At 47.1% G+C, this 19,357-nt stretch overlaps 1 protein-coding gene and 1 pseudogene across 3 annotated transcripts; one reads left to right on the forward strand and one right to left on the reverse strand.

Annotated features, from left to right (window-relative positions):
• Nucleotides 1-2,503: 2,503 nt before the first annotated feature.
• Nucleotides 2,504-3,506, forward strand: LOC101587052 (annotated as a pseudogene).
• On the reverse strand, nt 2,994-18,092 carry Rps13 (ribosomal protein S13). Of its 3 annotated transcripts, none has more exons than XM_023719424.1 (6): nt 17,996-18,090; nt 17,799-17,847; nt 17,543-17,621; nt 16,121-16,290; nt 15,525-15,625; nt 2,994-3,009 (listed from the first exon to the last, which is right to left on the reverse strand). In XM_023719424.1, coding segments are annotated over exons 1-6 (423 nt in total). In that variant the 5' UTR covers nt 18,019-18,090; the 3' UTR covers nt 2,994-3,008. The 3 variants fall into 3 exon arrangements, with proteins under 3 accessions (XP_023575192.1, XP_023575193.1, XP_004634969.1); XM_023719425.1 differs by lacking the exon at nt 2,994-3,009 and adding an exon at nt 13,343-13,360; XM_004634912.2 differs by lacking the exon at nt 2,994-3,009 and adding an exon at nt 14,794-14,842 and having other exon boundaries at nt 17,996-18,092.
• Between the last annotated feature and the right edge of the window lie 1,265 nt (nt 18,093-19,357).

A 19,357-nucleotide genomic window follows, 5' to 3' on the forward strand; every position in this document is an offset into this window, starting at 1 on the left:
AAAAAAAAAAATAGGCTCAGTGTTGACCTTATGGGAAAATTTGATTCTGTTCTTGTTCAGTTCAGCTTGCGACCAGAATCATGGAGAGAATGGAGTCCATGAACCAAGGTGCCGCTGTAATAGTGGTGATGCTTTTTCAAAGGGGGAGAGGGAAAATTTTTTTTTTGCAGTACCGGGGATTGAACTCAGGACCTTGCGCTTGCCAGGGAAGCACTTATTCTACTCAACTATCTCCCTTGGGAAAATTCTGAACAAAAAGTACGAACTAATGAACACAGACAGAATGACAGCACTAGAAAAATCAGTTATCAAGTACCATACAATGACTAGTCTTGGCAAGAGTCATTGGTAAGGATTTTTTTTTTCTTTTTGGCTGGCTCAGGCTGCCTTGAGGGCGGGTCTGGTAAGGCATGGGGAAGGGGAGGTGGGGATCGCACCGCGGTCCCCTGTGCCTGACTGGGTTTGCCCCAGCAGAGTCTTAAACAGTTGAGGTAACCTGCAAGCCCCCAAGAGTCATCGGTGAAAACCATTTGGTTGTGAAGAGAACACTGCACACAGACTACAGATATTGTCCCAAGTAAATCACAAAGGGGGAACAAGTCTTTACAGTGAAGAAATCTAGAGGCTATCCCTCAACCGAATTAAAACCAAGCATCACCCCAGTTGCAGAATAAAAGGGGTCCTTGATGTGACAATATCAAGTCTACCCCACCTGTGTAGTTTTCCACTGGAGTAGCTTACCTATATTTAATGATTGGGGAAACAATCAGAAAAATCTAAGGGCCAAGGAGATAGCGGCATAACCACCTGCCTAGCAAGCACGAGGTCCTAAGATCAATCCCTGACACCAAAACAAAAGAGAAAAATGACAAAAAAAAAAAAAATATATATATATATATTTTTTAAAGAAAAATCTATATTAAAGGATGGTCTATCAAAAATATCTGGCCTGCACTCTTCAAAAATTGCAACATTATCAAAGACAAAAAGAAGGGGATGGGAGATGGCTCAGTAGGTGATAAAACAGTCTAAACATAAAACCATAAAGCTTCTGCAGGGAAATAAGAGGGTATATCCGAGGCCTGCCGGAGGGTGAAGACTGTGTGCGCAGAGCACAGAAAGCACTGACTGGAGCCGGGGAGATAGCTCAGAGCGCAAAGGCTTGAGTTCACTCCCCGGTTCCAGAAAAAAAAAAAAAGCACTGACTCTGTGCACCCATTCGGGTTTAGAGGTACGGGATCAGTAGAAAATACATTCATGCCAGGCGATCCGGGGCTGGGCTTCTAGGATGGGAGCCAGGGTCCACACTTGTCATCTGCACACTGGACAGCTGGAAGCTCCAGCAGATGCTCGGCCCGAGGAGTGAAGCGACAGGACAGGAGAGAACAGAGCTGCAGCCCCAGTCCAGGCCAAGGCTGGAGGCCTAGAAACTATGGAGAGTCACTGGCACAAGTCTGCACTGAATTTTTTTTTTTTTTTTTTTTCATTTATGTATTTGGTACAGGGTCTCACTATGCAGCTTTAACTCATAGTGATCCTCCTGTTTTTCAGTTTGCCCAGTTCTGGGATTACAGGTGTGCACCACCAAGCCCGGACTCATTTGCTGGCTCAGCACACCCGCGGGCGGGGCTGGCATGCCGACTGGGGCTCAAACCCTGGTCCCTGCACTTGCCAAAGCAGGCGCTTAGTCCTCTGAGCTATCTCGCTGGCCTGCAAGTCTGCATCGGAAGCTGAAGATATTCAAGACCAGCATCCAAAGGTGACAGACACACCACTCGGGAGGATTGGAGCTCTTTAGAGATGGCAAAAGGCAAACTTTCCCTTTTGTATTCCATCCAATCTACAGTCTATGGGTTATTGCCACCGTTCCCCCTCAGTGTGCTGACCAGCATGTCAGCCATATGCATATACCCCACAGCTTCGCTTTGCTACTATGCCAGGAGTTTCTTACTCTGGTCAAGTCCACAGGCCAATTAACAGTCATGCCACATAGGCAAAACTGGTAAAGTTGGGCCTCATCAAAATTCAAACTTTCTGCTTATCAAGACATCATATAGGGCCTGGGAGATGACTTAGTAGAATAAGCACTTGCCTTGCAAGCGCAAGGGCCTGAGTCCAATCCCCGGTTCTGCCAAAGCAAAGTAAAGCAAAACAAAACAAGAACTATTCAGGGGGCCGGGGAGATGGCTCAGTAGAATAAGTGCTTCCCTGGCAAGCGCAAGGGCTTGAGTTCAATCCCCAGTTCCGCAAAAAAAATAAAAACAACATCATAAAAAAAAAGAGAGAGAGAGAGAGACATCATAGGGCCAGTTAGATAGCTCAGCAAATTAAAGCATCTGCTTAGGCAAGCATAGGGACTAGGGTTTGATCCCTGGCACCACATGCCGCACCAGCCCAACCCCCAGGGCAGGCTGAGCCGGCCACACACACAAAAGACAACATTAAGAAAATGAGTAGGGGCTTTGGGCCTGGACTCCTAACACACTCCCGTGCTTTGGACAAGATGAGCTCGATTGGAACCCGGTATGATCTATCAACCTCTACTTTCTCTCCTAATGGAAGAGTTTTTCAAGTTGAATATGGGATGAGGGCTGTGGAAAATAGTGGTACAGCTACTGGGATCAGATGTAAAGATGGTGTTGTTTTTGGGGTAGAAAAATTAGTTCTTTCTCAACTTTACAGAGAAGGTTCCAACAAACAACTTTTTCATGTTGATCGGCATACTGGGATGGCAGGAGCAGGCTTGCTGGCAGATGTTCGGTCTTTAGCAGACATAGCAAGAGAAGCAGCTTCCAACTTTAGATCTAACTGTGGCTACAACATTCCACTGAAGCATCTTGCAGACCGAGTGGCCCTGTACGTACATGCTTACACACTCTGCAGTGCCGTCACACCCTTCGGCTGCAGTTTCATGCTTAGGTCTTACAGGGTGAATGATGGTGCGCAATGCTACATGGCTGACCCTTCAGATGTTTCCTGTGGTTACAGGGGCTGTGCTACTGGCAAAGCCTGGCAAGTGCAAAGACAGAAATAGAAAAGCTTCAGAGAAAAGAAATGACCTGTCGTGATGTTGTTAAAGAAGTTGCGAAAATAATTTACATAGTACATGATGAAGTTAGGGATAAGGTTTTTGAACTCTAGCTCAGCTGGGTTGGTGAATTAACTAAAGACATGAAATTGTTCCAAAAGATGTAAGGGAAGAAGCAGAGAAATATGCTAAGGAATCACATTTCTGGGGATATATATATATATATATATATATATGCTGGGGATCCCTCTCCCGAGGATCCTACCAGGGAGAACAAACATCAGGCCAACTGCAGCTGCGCAGCCCCAAGTGTGTGCAGCTTCTTTGTGCCAGGTTCCGCCTGCTCTCACAGGCTAAGGAATCACTGAAGATGAATCAGATGATGAGAATATGTAACAATTATCTGAGCATCTAGTCGGCTTTACATTTCTATGACAGTCCCTTGTAACTATTTAGCCCCCGGATTACACGTATCCACCACCGAATTTTCATTAAAATGTTGTCTTGTAAAACAAAAGCAAAACAAAACAAAACAAAAAGACGGGTCAGGGAGATAGCTCAGTAGACTAAGCGCTTCCCTGGCAAGCACAAGGGCCTGAGTTCAATCCCTGGTTCCACAAAAAAATAAAAAATAAAACCAACAGGGGTGCAGTTCAGTGGTAGAGCATATGCATACATTAGGACCTACATTCAGTCCCCAGAGCACACACACACATAGTACTTGGGCTAGGTTCAATCCATGTGGCGCCCCAAAAAAAGAAAAGAAGAAAGAAAACCAGATGTCTGCTGTCCCCATCCATCCCATTGGATGTCTGCTTTCTTGGGCAGAATTCAGGGAGAATCCCAATGAATGTCTCTTGGTGGAGAAGCGCCGGTGGACGTAATTCTAGATACTTGTGTGTGCCCATAATTCCTTAGAAAAATGTTATCACTGTATGCTTCGCACATTAGTTTAAGTGGACTTCTTATCAATTAGACCACTGAAGGGCCGGGGAGGTCGCTCAGTAGAATTAGAGCTTGTCTGGCAAGCGCAAGGGCCCGAGTTCAATCCCTGGTTCCCAAAATAAATAAATAAGTAAATAGACCATTGAGCTAGTGTTTCAAATGCTGAAAATCAGTAACAGTAAGCTACCAGCAAATTATAAATAATTAGGAAAAACTTCTGTAAAGTTATAAAAATGGACAGAAATACATGAAAACCTTTGGAGGGTTGAAAATTGTCTCATGAAGCATAGAAATGACTGAACGCACAGAACAAGAGCTTCACTGCTGGGAAGGCTCACTTTCAATCAAGTCACTGCTTTCATCAAAATGCTATATTCAGAAGATGACTTTCAAAAAAATTGGCTTTCGGCCCAGTCCTGTGTCTGGGTGCAGTAGGCAGGAAGAACTTCCTGCCAGCTCGCAGGGTCCCCGAGGAAGCCGGGGATCCCTCTCCCGAGGATTCTACTGGGGAGAACAAACATCAGACCAACTGCAGCTGCATAGCCCTGAGTGCGCTCAGCTTTTCTGGGCCAAGCTCCGCCTGCCTTTACAGGCCGGGCAGGCAGAGCGTTCGCCCCGGAATCCCTAGACTGTGGGAGCCTGCGGGCGCCGCTGCCCTATCTCCAGTTGCCATGGGCTGTAGAAGCAGTCTCCTTGGTGAAGTGTTCTGCTGTCTTTAGCAACACATCCCCAAAACACAGTGACTGAAAACAATCATTTGTTATATTCAGAGTGAGTGCAGACAGGGACCTGGATGTGTGGTGCACACCTGTAATCCCAGCACTGGGAAGCAGAGGCAGGAGGATCGCCATGAGTCTGAGACCAGCCTGGGCTACATAAACAGTGAGACCCTGTAGAGAGAGACGCACATGTCTTGGCTGGTGGCTGGTGTCCCTCAGGGCCAGCATGACCCTCTCACTCCCTCTGCTGTTTCCCTCCTGCTCAGTCAGTTGCTAATCCAGAGCCCAGCGTCTGTTTCCTAGGATGAGACTCCACACCCAGCCACTGGGCTCCTGAAGCGCCCTTGCCTCTCTCCTCAGCACTTGGGATTTTTTGCGACCCTTTTAATTTCAGTCTTCCCAACCCTGTAGGCTCCATGAGAGAAGGGACTATGTCCGCCTTGGCGCAGCACCTGACAGAGTCAGCACTTCTCTTGGGTGGGAGTGGGAGGAGAGGGGCTGGGGCCAGCAGCTGTGCTCCTTTTCCGAGAGGAAGAGGGCAGTGTGGGGGAGCCCACAGGAGGCCTCAGCGTGCTTGATTCTCCAGCCTCAGGAAGGGCAGGCCAGAGAGGAGTCGGTCAGGACCCGAGACACTTGGCCTCCCTGCCCTGGGCCTCTTCCTTATTTTTCTGTTACTGAAACAAAATACCTGACACCCAAAGTTAAAGAAGGATAGGGTTACTGTAGCTCAAGCTGTAAAGGTTTCAGGCCATAGTCAGCTGGCTCCAGGGCAGGGCGGCAGGGCAGAAGGGGCATCGCAGCCGAGAAACAGCTCATGCAGGCAGAAGACAGCAAAGCAGGGAAGTAGCAGGAAGTACTAGCAGCAGCAGCAGCTGCCACTGCCGCTGCCACCGCCCCTCGTCCTATGCCCCATATTCTATCCAGGCCCAGGCCCCACCTTTGGGGCATGTAGCACTCACAGAGTGGGCCTTCCTATTACCCACTCGGGACTATGGCAGACCCATCTGTGGACTAATTCAGTAACCACACACCCTGCATCCCAGCATCCCACAGGCCAGATCCAGCCTCTGAAAAGCCCCACCTATGGCTGCATGAGGCTCTGCGGGCCACCTAGACTCAAGCCACAGCAGGACGTGCTTGAGACGTCGGCAGTTTCCCCCACATCCAGAACTTAGCTGGGCACAGTGAGTGAGGTCTGGGACCTGCCCTTTCCAAGAGGCTCAGCCAGTCAGGAAGCAGCACAGGTCACCCCTCCCAGCTCCTGGCCTTGGAGCCATGGGACCTGGGTCTTGTCACCTGTGTCCAGCTATCTACATCCCGACACCACTTCTGCCACGAGCTCCTGGCCTCTCCACAGTGCACAGGGGCAGACTGCATCCTCCCTTTCCAGTCCTACCCACTCTTCATCCTGGTTCTAGAGAACCTTCCTGGGTACGGCTTTTCCCCAGGATTGAGGGCTGCCCTGAGAAAATGCAAAGAAATAAGCCTTTCAGCTGGCCATGATGGTGCACACCTGTAATTCCAGCACTCAGGAGGCTGAGGCAGGAGGATCGTTGCAAGTTTGAGACCAGCCTGGACCACAAAATGAGCTCAAGGCCAGCCTGAACACCATAGCAAGACCTTGTCTCAAAAAAACAAAAAGTACATATATAAGAAATAAGCCTTTCATCACTGGACTAAAGCACCTGCTTAGGCAGAGCACAGGGGCTGGGATTTGATCCTTGACATGCCTTGCTGGCCCTGCCCCGGGGCACACTGAGACCATGATTGAGACTGGGTGTGGTGGCAGGTGCCTGTAATCCCAGCACTTGGGAGGCTGAAAACAGGGGAATCACAAGTCCGATCTGTGTAGTGAGACCCTGTCCTAAATACATAAAAAAGAAATAAGACTTTCAGTGTCTCAACCCCCATGTGTGTAGCCCATGTGGCCTCATTTGGGCCATATGATGGTGACCAGGGAACTTCCATTCACCTTATAGCAGGAAACAGGCAGAGAAGCTGGGTCATTTCTACCACATAAGTTTGCGATGATTCTCAAAGGAGATGTGGGGTGAGCAGCTTCGACTCAGAGGTAGGGGGCGTTTCTCAGGGCACTTCAGCATGGAGCCGTCTGGTTTACTGTTACAGGCATGCCCTGCCCTGCAAATCTGTGAAGCTAAGTACGCCCATCAGTGCAGGTTTTCAAGTGATGTGGCAGAGGTTCTAGGAAGTACGCTGCTCCAGGGACAGGACTCCAGGCACTGTGCCAGCTGGCCAGAGAAGGGAAGGACAGGGGAGGGGCTCTAAGGACCACAAAGGGGACTTGAGCTCTTTTTCTCCATCACCATAGTTAATATTTTGTATATTTGTCCCCCCCCCTTTTTTTTTGAGACAAGGTCTGTTCTGTTGCTAGCCTCAAACTCCCAGCAATTCTCCTGCCTCAGCCTCCTGAGGGCTAGGATTACAAGCATGCATCACCCCACTCAACTCAAACACAAGGGTAGGGTGAAGGGCTCATTCTCTGAGCCAAATCCATGTAGATATGGTATGAAGGCCAGCTGGCCATGTGGAAAGAGGCCCGGAACCTTAGAAAGTACTCCCTGGTCCAGAAACCAGGCACCCAGCCTCCAGACAGTGTCTCTGCCACCAGCCCGCATGAGACACAGCATGCCACATCCCAGCATCCCCATGTGGCACCGCAGGAGCCCCTCTCCAGCCTCTGAGCAGCAGCCAGCACGGCGCCTCCCACATGGCAGGCACTAGGGTGCCGAGTGGAGGGACCAGGATCCCAGACCCACACTGCTGCACCCCAAGGGTGTGTCTGCTATTACACTCTGGGCCTCCTAGAGGCTAAACAAGTTATGCTTGGGATTACAGGTGCGCACTACCATACCTGGACAGCTAGGTGGTGCACACCTGTAATCCCAGAGCTTGGGAGGCTGAAAACAGGAGGATCATTACGAGTCTGACCTGTGTAGTGAGACCCTACAGAAAATAGAAAAACAAAGGGGCCAGAGAGATGGCTCAGTGGAATAAGCACTTCCCTGGTAAGCACAAGGGCTTGAGTTCAATCCCGGTTTTGCCAAAAAAAAAAAAAAGAATTTAGGTCAAATTTACTTATAAAAAATGTGGCATCAGCTTTTTAGGAAGAAAAAAAATTACCAACTGTGATGAGTACTTTTCAAATTCCGAAAAGTTACAGGTGCCTGGTTCCTTTAGCTGTCAACATCAGCAATGTGCGCCACCTACTGCCGGAGTGAGTAACTGCACCTTAATACAATTGAAAGTACTATCAGTACTAAGGGACTCTTCAGGTCCTTGCAGATTCCTCCCTGTACTTAAGGTCTCTGACACAGACCAAAAGGAGGAAGCTAGGAGGAAAGAGTGTAGAGGCCGGAACAGCTTCTGGTCAGCATTAATGTAGTTCACAGATAAGGTACAGTGCTGGTTAAACAGGCTTAAAACTATAGCATAGCTGGACATGGTGGCTGCACATCTGTAATCCCAGCACTTGGGAGGCTGAGGCAGGAGGATCATTGTGAATTTAAACTCACAATGTACCCAGGCCAGCCTGGGCTACAGAGCAAAAAAAAAAAAAAAAAAAAAACGAAAAAACCTGCAGCTCAATATTCACAATTTGGGGCTAGGGAGATGGCTCAGAATAAGCACTCGCCTGGCAAGCACAAGGGCCTGAGTTCAATTCCTGGTTCTGCAAAAAAAATAAAAAAAATCACAATTCAATAATGAACAAAATGCAGCAAGTAGCTGGGCACCTGTAATCCCAGCTCTTGCAGGAGGCTGAGACAGGAGGATTACCATGAATTCAAGGCCAGCTTTGACCACACAGTGAGTTCAAGATCAACCTGACCTACATAACAAGACCCTGTCTCAAAAATTAAAAGCAGTTGTAAGTACATATACAAGGTGTGAGGGTGCAGCACTACTGCAGGAGGCAGCCAGGGCCTGGCAACGTGGCAGGAGCAGCTGGGCAAGAGCTGCCAGCTGAGGAGACTTTTTTTTTGAAGGCTGGCCTTGAATCCACTATGCAGCTGAGATTTCGTCATCACAAATGCAGAACGGCAGCTCCTGAGCTGGACATGGGACCAAGCCAAGTCCTGCAGCAGTGGGAGTGCCTGGGCCAACCATGTAAGAGGACAAAAGGACGGCAGCAAGCGACTGGGGCCCCTGGCCCTCTCCCGGCAGGGTCTGTTCTGCTTGCAGGATGCACCTCTTCATTTTTTTTTAAAGCACCCTTCCTCCCTGAGCACCTCTTTTCCTTTTCTTATTTTGGCCCTAAAATGGTAATCTTTCATATCCATCAATTGTTCAGATCAGTTCATGGATCAGGGCAATTAAGAACCCAGGGAAACATTTAAAATATATATATATATATATATATATAATATATAATATATATATATATGATCAAACTTGGGACTTTGTGCTTGCCAGGTAGGCACTTATAACACTGAGCTCTATACCTGGCTAGAAACCTCTCTTTAAAGTATATAGATAGATATCTATATCTCAGTTAAATAACTCAAATCCAGAAGGGCCACCAAGAAAGCTCAGCAGACTGAGCACTGTTTAGGCAAGCTCAGGAACCAGGGTTCGATCCCCAGCACCCCAGGCCATGCCAGCCCCACTCCCAGGCACGCTGAGCCAGCCACCGAGTATAGACATGGTGAGAAGCTGAAAACAGGAGGATCACTACGAGTCTGAGCTACATAGTGACACCCTTTACCAAATATGTGAAAATATCTCAACCCAGAATGTGTTAAGAACAGCAATGTAAACATGTATGGTATCTCAAAATCAGTTAAATGTAGTTAATGATTCTATGGCCAACACATTCAAAATGAACCAATAAAATTCACACTATCTATTAAAGCCATCCTGATACTCCCATGACCTTAATTTTTCTTTTAGTAATTTATTAAATCTGACCCTCTACAGTCACCTTTAATTTTTTTAAATTTGTGTGTGTGGCCAGCTCAGCCCACCAGGGGGCGGGGCTGGCTGGCATGTGGTGCTGGAGGATTGAACCGCAGTCCCTGTGCTTTACTAAGCTTGTTCTAAGTAGGTGCTTTAGACCACTGAGCCATCTCACCAGCCCTACAGTTACCTTTAAATGATCTCAAGACTATGGAAACAAGATACATTAAAAAAGCAGACCTCAAATTTCTACCTCAGGGGATTTGGATGCAGGGTTTATAATGTACAAGGTAACCAGAAAAACTGGTTCCTCACTGTCCCTGCATGGAGTCTTCTGCCCCTTATGAATGTACTTCAGTATTTGGCTTTCTAGAAAAGTCTGGATTCTTTTATATCTAACAGGCAAACCTCACATCTCCTCTGGGCCAGAGATCTTTAGGCCAGTATCCTTTGCTCAAACTTGGAACTCAGGCACAGCACTGAAGTCTGGCCTGTGATCTCAACTTGTGCCTGTTTTTCTAGGCAGAGAGATACTGTATCGTGTGCCAGCGCCTCTTCCCAGCTCCACTGACACTCAGCCACGGAAGGTGTTTCCACACTGCAGAAACAGCTAAAGGCTACAGACCAAGATGAGACTTGCTGTTCTCTCAGACAATCAGCTATAAAGCACCTACCCAGGTACTGCTGGCTCTGGGAAACGACAATATGAAGCTAAGCCAGGTGCAGTGGCATACATGTTTTTTTTTTAATTTGTGTGTGTGTGTGTGTGGCCAGCTCAGCCCACCAGGGGGCGGGGCTGGCTGGCATGTGGTGCTGGGGGATTGAACCGCGGTCCCTGTGCTTTGCTAAGCTTGTTCTAAGTAGGTGCTTTAGACCACTGAGCCATCTCACCAGCCCCGGCATACATGTTTAATCTGAACATTTTAAAGAGGCTAAGGTAGGATCAGCCTGGGGAACGCCTCAAGATCTATTTTTTAAAACATTTGCCAGGCCTGATGGCAGTTATCTGTAATCCCAGCACTCAGGGCTAAGGCAGGACAAGCAATGGAGGTTCAAGGCCTGAGCTAACAAGACCTTGTCTCAGAAAACCAAAAAGGAAAAAAAAAAAAAAAAAAATCGATCAAGATTGTTAGATAAGGGCCAGCCAGATAGCTCAGCGGACTACAGCGCCTCCTTAGGCAGAGCGCAGCAGTCGGGGTTCAATCGATCCCAGCGTGCCTTGCCAGCCATGCCTCCGCCCAATGTGCGCTGAGATGGTGATTGAGACTGTGTGGCAGCTGCGCCTGTAAACCCAGGACTCAGAATGCTGAACAGGAGAATCACTACAGGTCAAATTTACATAGTGAGACCCTATAGACACTGCACTAAATACATTTAAAAAAATTGTTAAATTTAAAACTTCTCTGAGAAAGTAACGTACAGTTGGTAAAAGGCAAGAGGCAGACAGATGGGCATGACAGCACAGACCTGTAATCCTGGCACCTGGGAGGCTGAGGCAGGAGGATCACCATGAGCTCAGGGCCTGCCTAAGCTCCACAGTGAGCCAAGGCCAGTCTGAACTACATTCTGAGACCCTGCCTCCACAAATCAAACTCACAGATTCTGCAAACGAGTTCCAGAAAGAACAAAGAAAACAGTGGGGAATTTACTAAAGAACAACTCTAGCAAATTTCCCAGGACTACAAAGACAATTTTGAGACTGAAGCATCTCACCAACACAAATACAATCAAGAATTCACTGGGTGTGATGGTGCTACCTGTAGTCCCAGCACTTGAGAGAAAATCTGAGACAGGAGGACACCAAGTGTGAAGCCATTGTAGGTAATCTAGCAAATTCCCGGCCAACCTGGATTACACAGTGAGATGCTATGCTAAACAAAACCAAAACCGAAGCACACAAGGTTTTGAAAATTTCAAAACATCAGACAGAATGATCTGGAAAACAACAAAAAGGCAACCAGGTTACAAAGTTGGTTCAGATTTATCAACAGGTTTTTCAAGTTACACTTGGGCAGTGATGTATCCCTTTAATCCCAACTATTCGGGAGACTGAGGCAAAACAGCACTTTTTCTTTTTAATTGGTACACATTTACAGCACAGGATTACACTAAAGTTTTCACTCATCTTTTAAGTGCATTCATTTAACATTTATCAAGCACTTCCAGTGTCCCACTTATTTTTTTCTTTCCCATTTTTTTAAAAAATAAATTTATTTATTTTTATTTGTGTGTGTGTGTGTGTGTGTGGCCAGCTCAGCCCACCAGGGGGCGGGGCTGGCTGGCATGTGGTGCTGGGGGATTGAACCTCGGTCCCTGTGCTTTGCTAAGCTTGTTCTAAGTAGATGCTTTAGACCACTGAGCCATCTCACCAGCCCCCCAGACACTTCTTGAAATACGAAGGACAGAGTAGACCAAAGTCCCTCCTATGATGGGGTTTGCTTCCTCTGAAGAGGAAGGCAATGAACAGTAAAACACAGAACACATCTGGTGGTAAAAGTGCTCTGAAGGGTTAGGGATATAGCTCAGAAGCTTAAGCGCCTGCCTGGCAAGTGCAAGGTCTCGAGTCAATCCCAGGTGCCACCAAATTAAAAAAAAAAAGCAATTCCAAAAGCACTCAGAAGCCAAACAGGCCCAGGGCCTTAGCACTGGTGGGAGCTTTCTAGGAGATGGCTAAGAGTTTTTTCTGAGGTCTCATTGGAAGTGACCTATGGAAGGCACAAGCCATCCAGGAAGAAGCCTGGGCAAGGGCTGTGCAAAAAGCAATTGTGTGGTTAGTAGGAAGGCTGAAAGAAAGCAGAGAGCTAAAGGGGCCTGGGACCAGAGCCTTTTCCTGTTTTGAGTCAGGGTCTCACTATGTAGTGTAGGCCAACCTTGAACTCACTGTAGCCCATGCTGCCTTCAAACTTGCACTGATCCTCCTGCCTCAGCCTCCTGAGTTCTAGGACTAGAGGTATGTCACCATGCCCAGCATTGGAGCCCTTGATACTATTTCCTATTTGTCCCTGCTGGGGCTCTGTACTAGTCTCCACTTGCTGTTTCCTGGGAAACTGAGATTACAGACCATATCAAGCTCCCTGACTTTTGGCCAATGGGAGGAGATGTCAAGAGAAACTTCTGGGCTGGGGAGACAGCTTGGTGGCCTAAGCACCTGCCTGGCAAGTGCAAGGACTTGGGTTTAATCCCCAGTACCACGTGGACTGCCAGCCCAGTCACCAAAACCAGGCATGGTAACACCTGTAATTCCAATGCTGGGGAGGCGGGGACAGGAGGACCACTATGAGCCCAAGCTGCACAGCAAGACCCTGTACCAAATAAGATTAAACCAAAAAAAAAAAAAAAAAAAAAAAAGGAACTTCTACTCAGAGCTACAGCTGCTGTAAGATGATCCTGCCAGCTTCAGACACATGGCCTCCCATGCTCCTCCTGCCCGCGGCGGGAGTGCTTCATGTATCCCCCTTGCCCCTAACAGTTATCAGAATCCCACAGCCTGTGTTGGTCCTTGGTAAATGCTTCAGATTCCTGAGTGTGCTTGCCACACATCTCCCACCAGGAACCTGTTATTCCTCTGTATGCAGACATACAGAAGATACACAACTCAGGGAGGGCTGTGTATCCCACAGGTGTGGATCTGGGTCAGGAAACAGCACTGGATAGCGTCTAAAGACACAGGCTACATTAAGTCACCTACACAGGGCTCAAGGCTAGCTGGGCTTTCTCAGGTAGTAGGAAGATGTTTCACCCACAGGAAGTATACCTAAAAAGAGAAAAACATGAAGAGAGTAATGGATGCCAGAAGCAGAAAGACTCCTAGCTCAGATGGTGCAAGATTCCACAACTTCAGATCTGAAAAAGTCATCTGTCTGAATGACAACTGAAGGGCAGGAGAGATAGCTCAGTAGAAAAAGTGCTTGCCTGGCAAGAGCAGGGTCCGGAGTTCAATCCTGGTACCGCAAAAAAAAAAGACAACTTAAGATGGGATGGTCACAGGGTGGGGGGGAGAGTAGCAAAGTATAATTGTGCACTTTTGAACATACTGAGACAAAAACTATGATTCAGTTTGATGAACTAGACATAGAAATACAGAACACTAAACAATGGAAGAGAATACTAATTTTACATAATTATAAATCACAGCAACATCAACACAGAATTCAGCTTTAATAAAACACACTGCGAAGATGCCAGGGAAAGGAGTACATGTAAGAAAACAAAACCAAGACATGATAGTATCAGAGAAAGTACACATGGTGGGACATACCTGTAATGCCAGCACTCAGGAGACTGAGGCAATGTGCTCGCTTTGGCAGCACATATACTAAAATAGGAGACTGAGGCAGGAAGATCTCATGTCCCGAGTCCTACCTAGGGAACCGAGCAACACCCTCTCTCAAATAAAGTAATAAAAACAATAGGGTGTAGTCCAACAGTTGCAGTGTAAATTTTGGCCTGGAGTTCAACTCCCCCGCATTACACACACACAAGTGAAACCCATTTCACACCCAGTGAGGGCACAAATGCCAGGTATGTGGACACCCAACATCAACGGTCCTGGAGAAGACAGCAAGTGAGCTGGGCAGCAGTACACAGGGCCAGTACCGGCTATGCTGGCTGTGAGGTCAGTCTCTTGAAAACAAAGGCTTCCTCAGGGTGATCCAAACAGTGTTGTCAGCTGCTTAGGGTAAAGCTGAAGGAAGCAGTCTTACTTTCCCGAGTACGGTGGCACACACCTCTAACCATAGCTACTTGGGAGGTGGGGTAGGAGAATGTAGTCCAGCTGGGCAACACTGCCCAACTTTATAGTCTTAAAGGGCTGGGAATGAAGCTCGGTGAGACAGCACCCCAAGACACAATCCTTAGTAGTGGAGAAAAAAGTATTACTTCAAGCCTCGCAAACAAGACCCAAGGTCTCTCCACATCCAAAATTCTTCCACTGAAAATCATTTTTTTCTGGTGGAACCCGGGACTGAACTCAGGCCCTTGAGCTTGCCAGGCAAGCACTTATTCTACTGAGCCATCTCCCTGGCCCTGACAATCACTTCTGATGCTGTTATCTCAGTTATTAAACATTAAATGTATCAAACACACATACTTAAAAGATCAACAAATTAATCACTGGTATATATTAGTTTTTTTTTTCTTTAGGAGAAATAAATAGAAAACATGTTTAGTTAAATCATGACTTTATTGCTCAAGTACCTAAATTTATGCCACCAGGGCAGAGGCTGTGGATGACTCACTGAAAAGAGAGGAAAGAAAGAGAGAGAAAATTGAGATTAATATTATTGTATCCATCTAAAGAATCTTCCTGCTAATGGAACTATTTCAAGATAGCTAAACTAAACCCAACCATATGAAATACACCAAACTGAGTTCCAAAATCAGCTCACGATGCTCAACCATAATGAAGGATAGTGCTCCCTCAGACACCCAAGGAAGAACCAACCAACATGCAGAAAACCCTTATGCTGGGAACTGTGAATATTTGGTTATCAATCATTACAGTAAGCAAGTCATACAAAATGTAGAACTACACTAAGATCCAGGACCAGTGTTTATCTCCAGATGTACAAAGCTTGTTAGGGTCCAAACAGGAGGCCTGCAACTGATGGTCCTTTACTTGTCATAAAGTACAAAGTGAATACAGCCATGCGCATTTAATTAAGAACTACCTGTTACCACAGCACAGGCACAGATGAGCTATGAGAGTAGTTAGTGATATGGCCCATAAAAGCTAAAATATTTACTAGGAGACCTTTTAGTATTTCTTTTTTTTTTTTTTTTTTTTTTTTTTGCGGTACCGGGGATTGAACTCAGGACCTTGAGCTGCTGAGCTATCTCCCTGACCCCCCTTTCAGTATTTCATTACTAGTATTTACTATCTGACTCATGATCTAGTACTAGAAAAGGCAGATACTTACTATTTCCAGTTGGGGGGGAGGACCCGCTTGGTCTTATAGTATCTAGCCAATCGATGAATCCGGCTCTCAATAAGGATCAGGCGGAACTTGGCATCCTTATCCTAAAAATAAATTTCACACATTTTAAGGAAATGCAAAAAGCAGATTGAAGTGCCTACTTAGGCTGACACAGGGACTGGGGTTCAATCCCCAGCATGCTGCGCACCTGTAATCCCAGCACTTGGGAGACTGTAAATAGGAGGATCACTGAGTCTGATGTATGCAGCGAGACACCCTGTACACCCTGTCCTAAGTACAAAACAAACGAACAAAAAATGTGCAGCCACCATAGTTTTTCTAAGTTACCATTACTCCTCTTACAATAAAATAATTGCCTATGATTCCCACTGCTGGATTTAATCCTTAAGACAATTTATGGCCTCTAGATTAAAACAATCAGAGAAAAATCTCTCTGGGTAGGTTTATTTCAAAAAACTAGTACTTGCTAGTTTCTATCCTGAATCACCTGAGATTATTTTAAATCTGGTGCAATAATTTTACCGAAATATATAGTTCAACAAATCGCACTTCCACCAGGCTTTTATTTCCCCTCTTACCTTCCTGTTCCTCTCCAGATGCTTCCGAACTGCAACTGCTTTCTTAATTAAGTGGTAGAGGTCCTCAGGGAGATCTGGAGCAAGTCCTTTAGACTTAAGGATTCTCAAGATTTTATTACCCGTCACAAAACGGACTTGGGCAACACCGTGAGAGTCTCTCAGGATCACACCTGCAAAGAGGAACCATGTACTTTAACTTTCAACACTAAACACAAACTGGAACATGCCATGTTAAGGCTCAGATGGAAAACCACTTTTCAAGTTTCTTTTTGTAAAATGGGCCTTTTGTCTTAATTGGGGTAGGGCCTCACCAAGTTGCCCAGGATGCGTCTGAACTTCAGATCATCCTTCCTAACCTCCTGAGTAGCTAGGGATTAGAGTCATGTGCCACTGAGTCTAGCCCAGGATCTTTTCTGCAGTACCAGTGATTGAACTCAGGACCTTTTTCTACTGAGCTATCTCCCTCGCCCAGCCTAGCTAGGATCTTTTATAAATCACAGAAACCAACAGGAGAAAGCAAGCAAAACTCAAGATATCCAATATCCAGCACTGAGGGTAACCCTTCCGGTAGAAACTTCAAATGTTAGAAAAACCATTATCATAGTCAGTTTGCTGAACTATATATTTTTTTTATTTTATTTGTTTTTTATTTAGTGTGTGTGGCCAGCTCAGCCCACCAGGGGGCGGGGCTGGCTGGCATGTGGTGCTGGGGGATTGAACCACAGTCCCTGTGCTTTGCTAAGCTTGTTCTAAGTAGGTGCTTTAGACCACTGAGCCATCTCACCAGCCCCTTGCTGAACTATAGCTGCCCAAAATAATCAATGAGGTTTTTATAATTAAAGCCAAAATTTATTAAGAACACATAAAAAGCATTTTTCTAAAGGCTACATGCACATGATTGCCTTTAGATGCCATATTACTTTTGATTACCTGCTAACCTACTATACATTATTTTCTGTGTTATACCTCCACTAGATGATAAAGAGGGCAGTATTCTGCCTTTTAAAAAGAAAGGTTACGCTTTGGTCCCAGAACGATGTTCAACACATCCCAGGCAAACACTTTCCGTTTGCATAAACTCACAAATGGCTGGCTTCGACTTTCAATGTAAAGGAAACTGTGAAGAACTATGTCGACCACTCTTACACAGTGAATACCAACGCCACCAGTCAAAAAGCTGTATCATTTGGGAATATTTACCTGCACCTTACCTCAGTTTCCACAACTGTACAGAAAAACTAATATTCACTTGAAAGTCTGGTTGTCAGAACTGAAGTTCAACAAATAAAAGATCAGATGTTGGTACTCAACAAAAAAGCCAGAAGGCCTACAAGTGATTTTCAAGGCGCGCATAAGGCATTTTTATCCCGGAGTCTTAACAAGTCACACGGGGAACATCCTACAAAGAACAGGTACACTCACCGATTTGCGAGGGAGTCAGGCCCTTCTTGGCCAGTTTGTAAATCTGCTCCTTCACGTCGTCAGACGTCAGCTTCAGCCACTGCAGAAGGGAGGAAAAGAAAAAAGGATCCGGATGAGACCAGGGAGGCGCCTAAGTGCTGGGCCCCGCCACCCGCGAAGCGGGGCGCCTCGCGCACACGTGTCCCCGCCCCGCATCGCTTCTCCAGAGACCCGCCTCTCATCCCCACGCTCGCCCCGGCCCACGAGCGCTACTCACTGTGGGGACACTGCGGCGATACGGCAGAGCAGACTGGGACAGGCCCTTCCTGCAAACAGAAGCAGACGGAATGAGGCGCGACCGCCCGCGCCACAGCAGCCAGGAGTGCCATTCCCTCCGCCTGCCATTACACACTCTCTCCTTTCCCCCCAGCCCGCGGCCCAGTCCCGCAACTCCGCTCTGCGCCCCAAGCTCACCCGGGAGCATGCATGCGACCCATGATGGCGGCGGTCTGGAAGCAAAAGGAGAGCGAGGGTGGAAACGCCACAGGAAACGCTCTCACGCCGGAAGTGATCTCACACGTCCCTGCGTCTTCACTTGCGGGAGGCGGGGCCACGTCGCGCCACCTCCGTGACTATAATTCCCGAAATGCACTTCGGCGTGAGCGAGCGCCCTCTTTTAGAGCGACCTACCGCCCCGCCGTTTGAGTGACGGGCCTGGCCAGCGGCCAGAGCGGGAAACGGAAGGAAGGACAGTTTTCCAAGTTCCCATCCTGCGGGCTCCTTAAGGACTAGGTCCTGCCAGTCCCGAAGTCATAGGAGTCCGGATCCCGGGAGTAGAGAATGGCTTAGAGCTGCAGGGTCGGAGCGCATTCCTTCGCCATCGCCTAGGTTTCTCTCGTCGGAATTGCTTTCCCGTCAGCTCTGAGCTTCATTCGCGAGCAGCGTTAGGGCCCGAGTGCTGAGCCGGAAGCAATGGTAGTGGCTGCGAGCCAGCCAGTCCTCAGATCTTAATTGAACTCCCAGAAAGATCCTGGCGGTAAACGGACGCCGCAGGGCCCCTAACGGCACCCGGGGCTGCGGGGTCCGGGAACACTTGTATGTAGCCTCGCACCCTCGCGTGCCAGAGTGAACAAACGGTGCAGGGAGGAGAGCTTTAGGAAGAGTGCCAAGGCCAGGGTTAGGGAAGTGAGACGTTTGATCTTTACGGGAAAGGAGAACCACCGAGGACGCCCATTGACGCAGTGTTGGTGCGCAGTGCGTTCAAACGGAATGAAGCTATTTGTTTAACACAAAAAAAGTACTAGGAAGGCCGGAGCTCGGTGAAATCAAGGTTAAAAACAAACAAACAAACAAACAACAACAACAACAACAACAAAAAAAACAGGTAAGAAGCTTAAAAACTCTAGATCCTAAAATGTTCACTTCTGGAACCTATTTGGTGAATAATTTGCCTCCAAATATTACGAATTTGAAGTTGGGTAATCCACCTATCGTTAACCTGTCATTAACCAAGTTTACATTTTTAGCTCAAACACGGGAATAGGTGTCACAAACGGCACCACATTTCAGCCTTGCCTCCCATCTACTTCTCCACATTCCATTTAAGCACTGGTCCATTTGTCCAAATACAGGAGTCCCAGTTTTTCTAAGACAGGCATGTCGGTATCTCACCTGAGTTATCCTACCCCTCCACCCCCCACCCCCAGGTTTATGTTGCCTAATCCGTTCTGGAATTTTTTTTTTTTTTTTTTTTTTTTTTTAAGGGAAGGGTCTACAATGTGTTCAGGGTCTCACTACTAGATCAGACTCGTAGTGATCTGCCTGTTTACAGCCTCC

This window comes from Octodon degus, unplaced genomic scaffold (assembly GCF_000260255.1).
Source record: "Octodon degus isolate 3935 unplaced genomic scaffold, OctDeg1.0 scaffold00067, whole genome shotgun sequence".
Lineage (NCBI taxonomy): Eukaryota > Metazoa > Chordata > Mammalia > Rodentia > Octodontidae > Octodon > Octodon degus.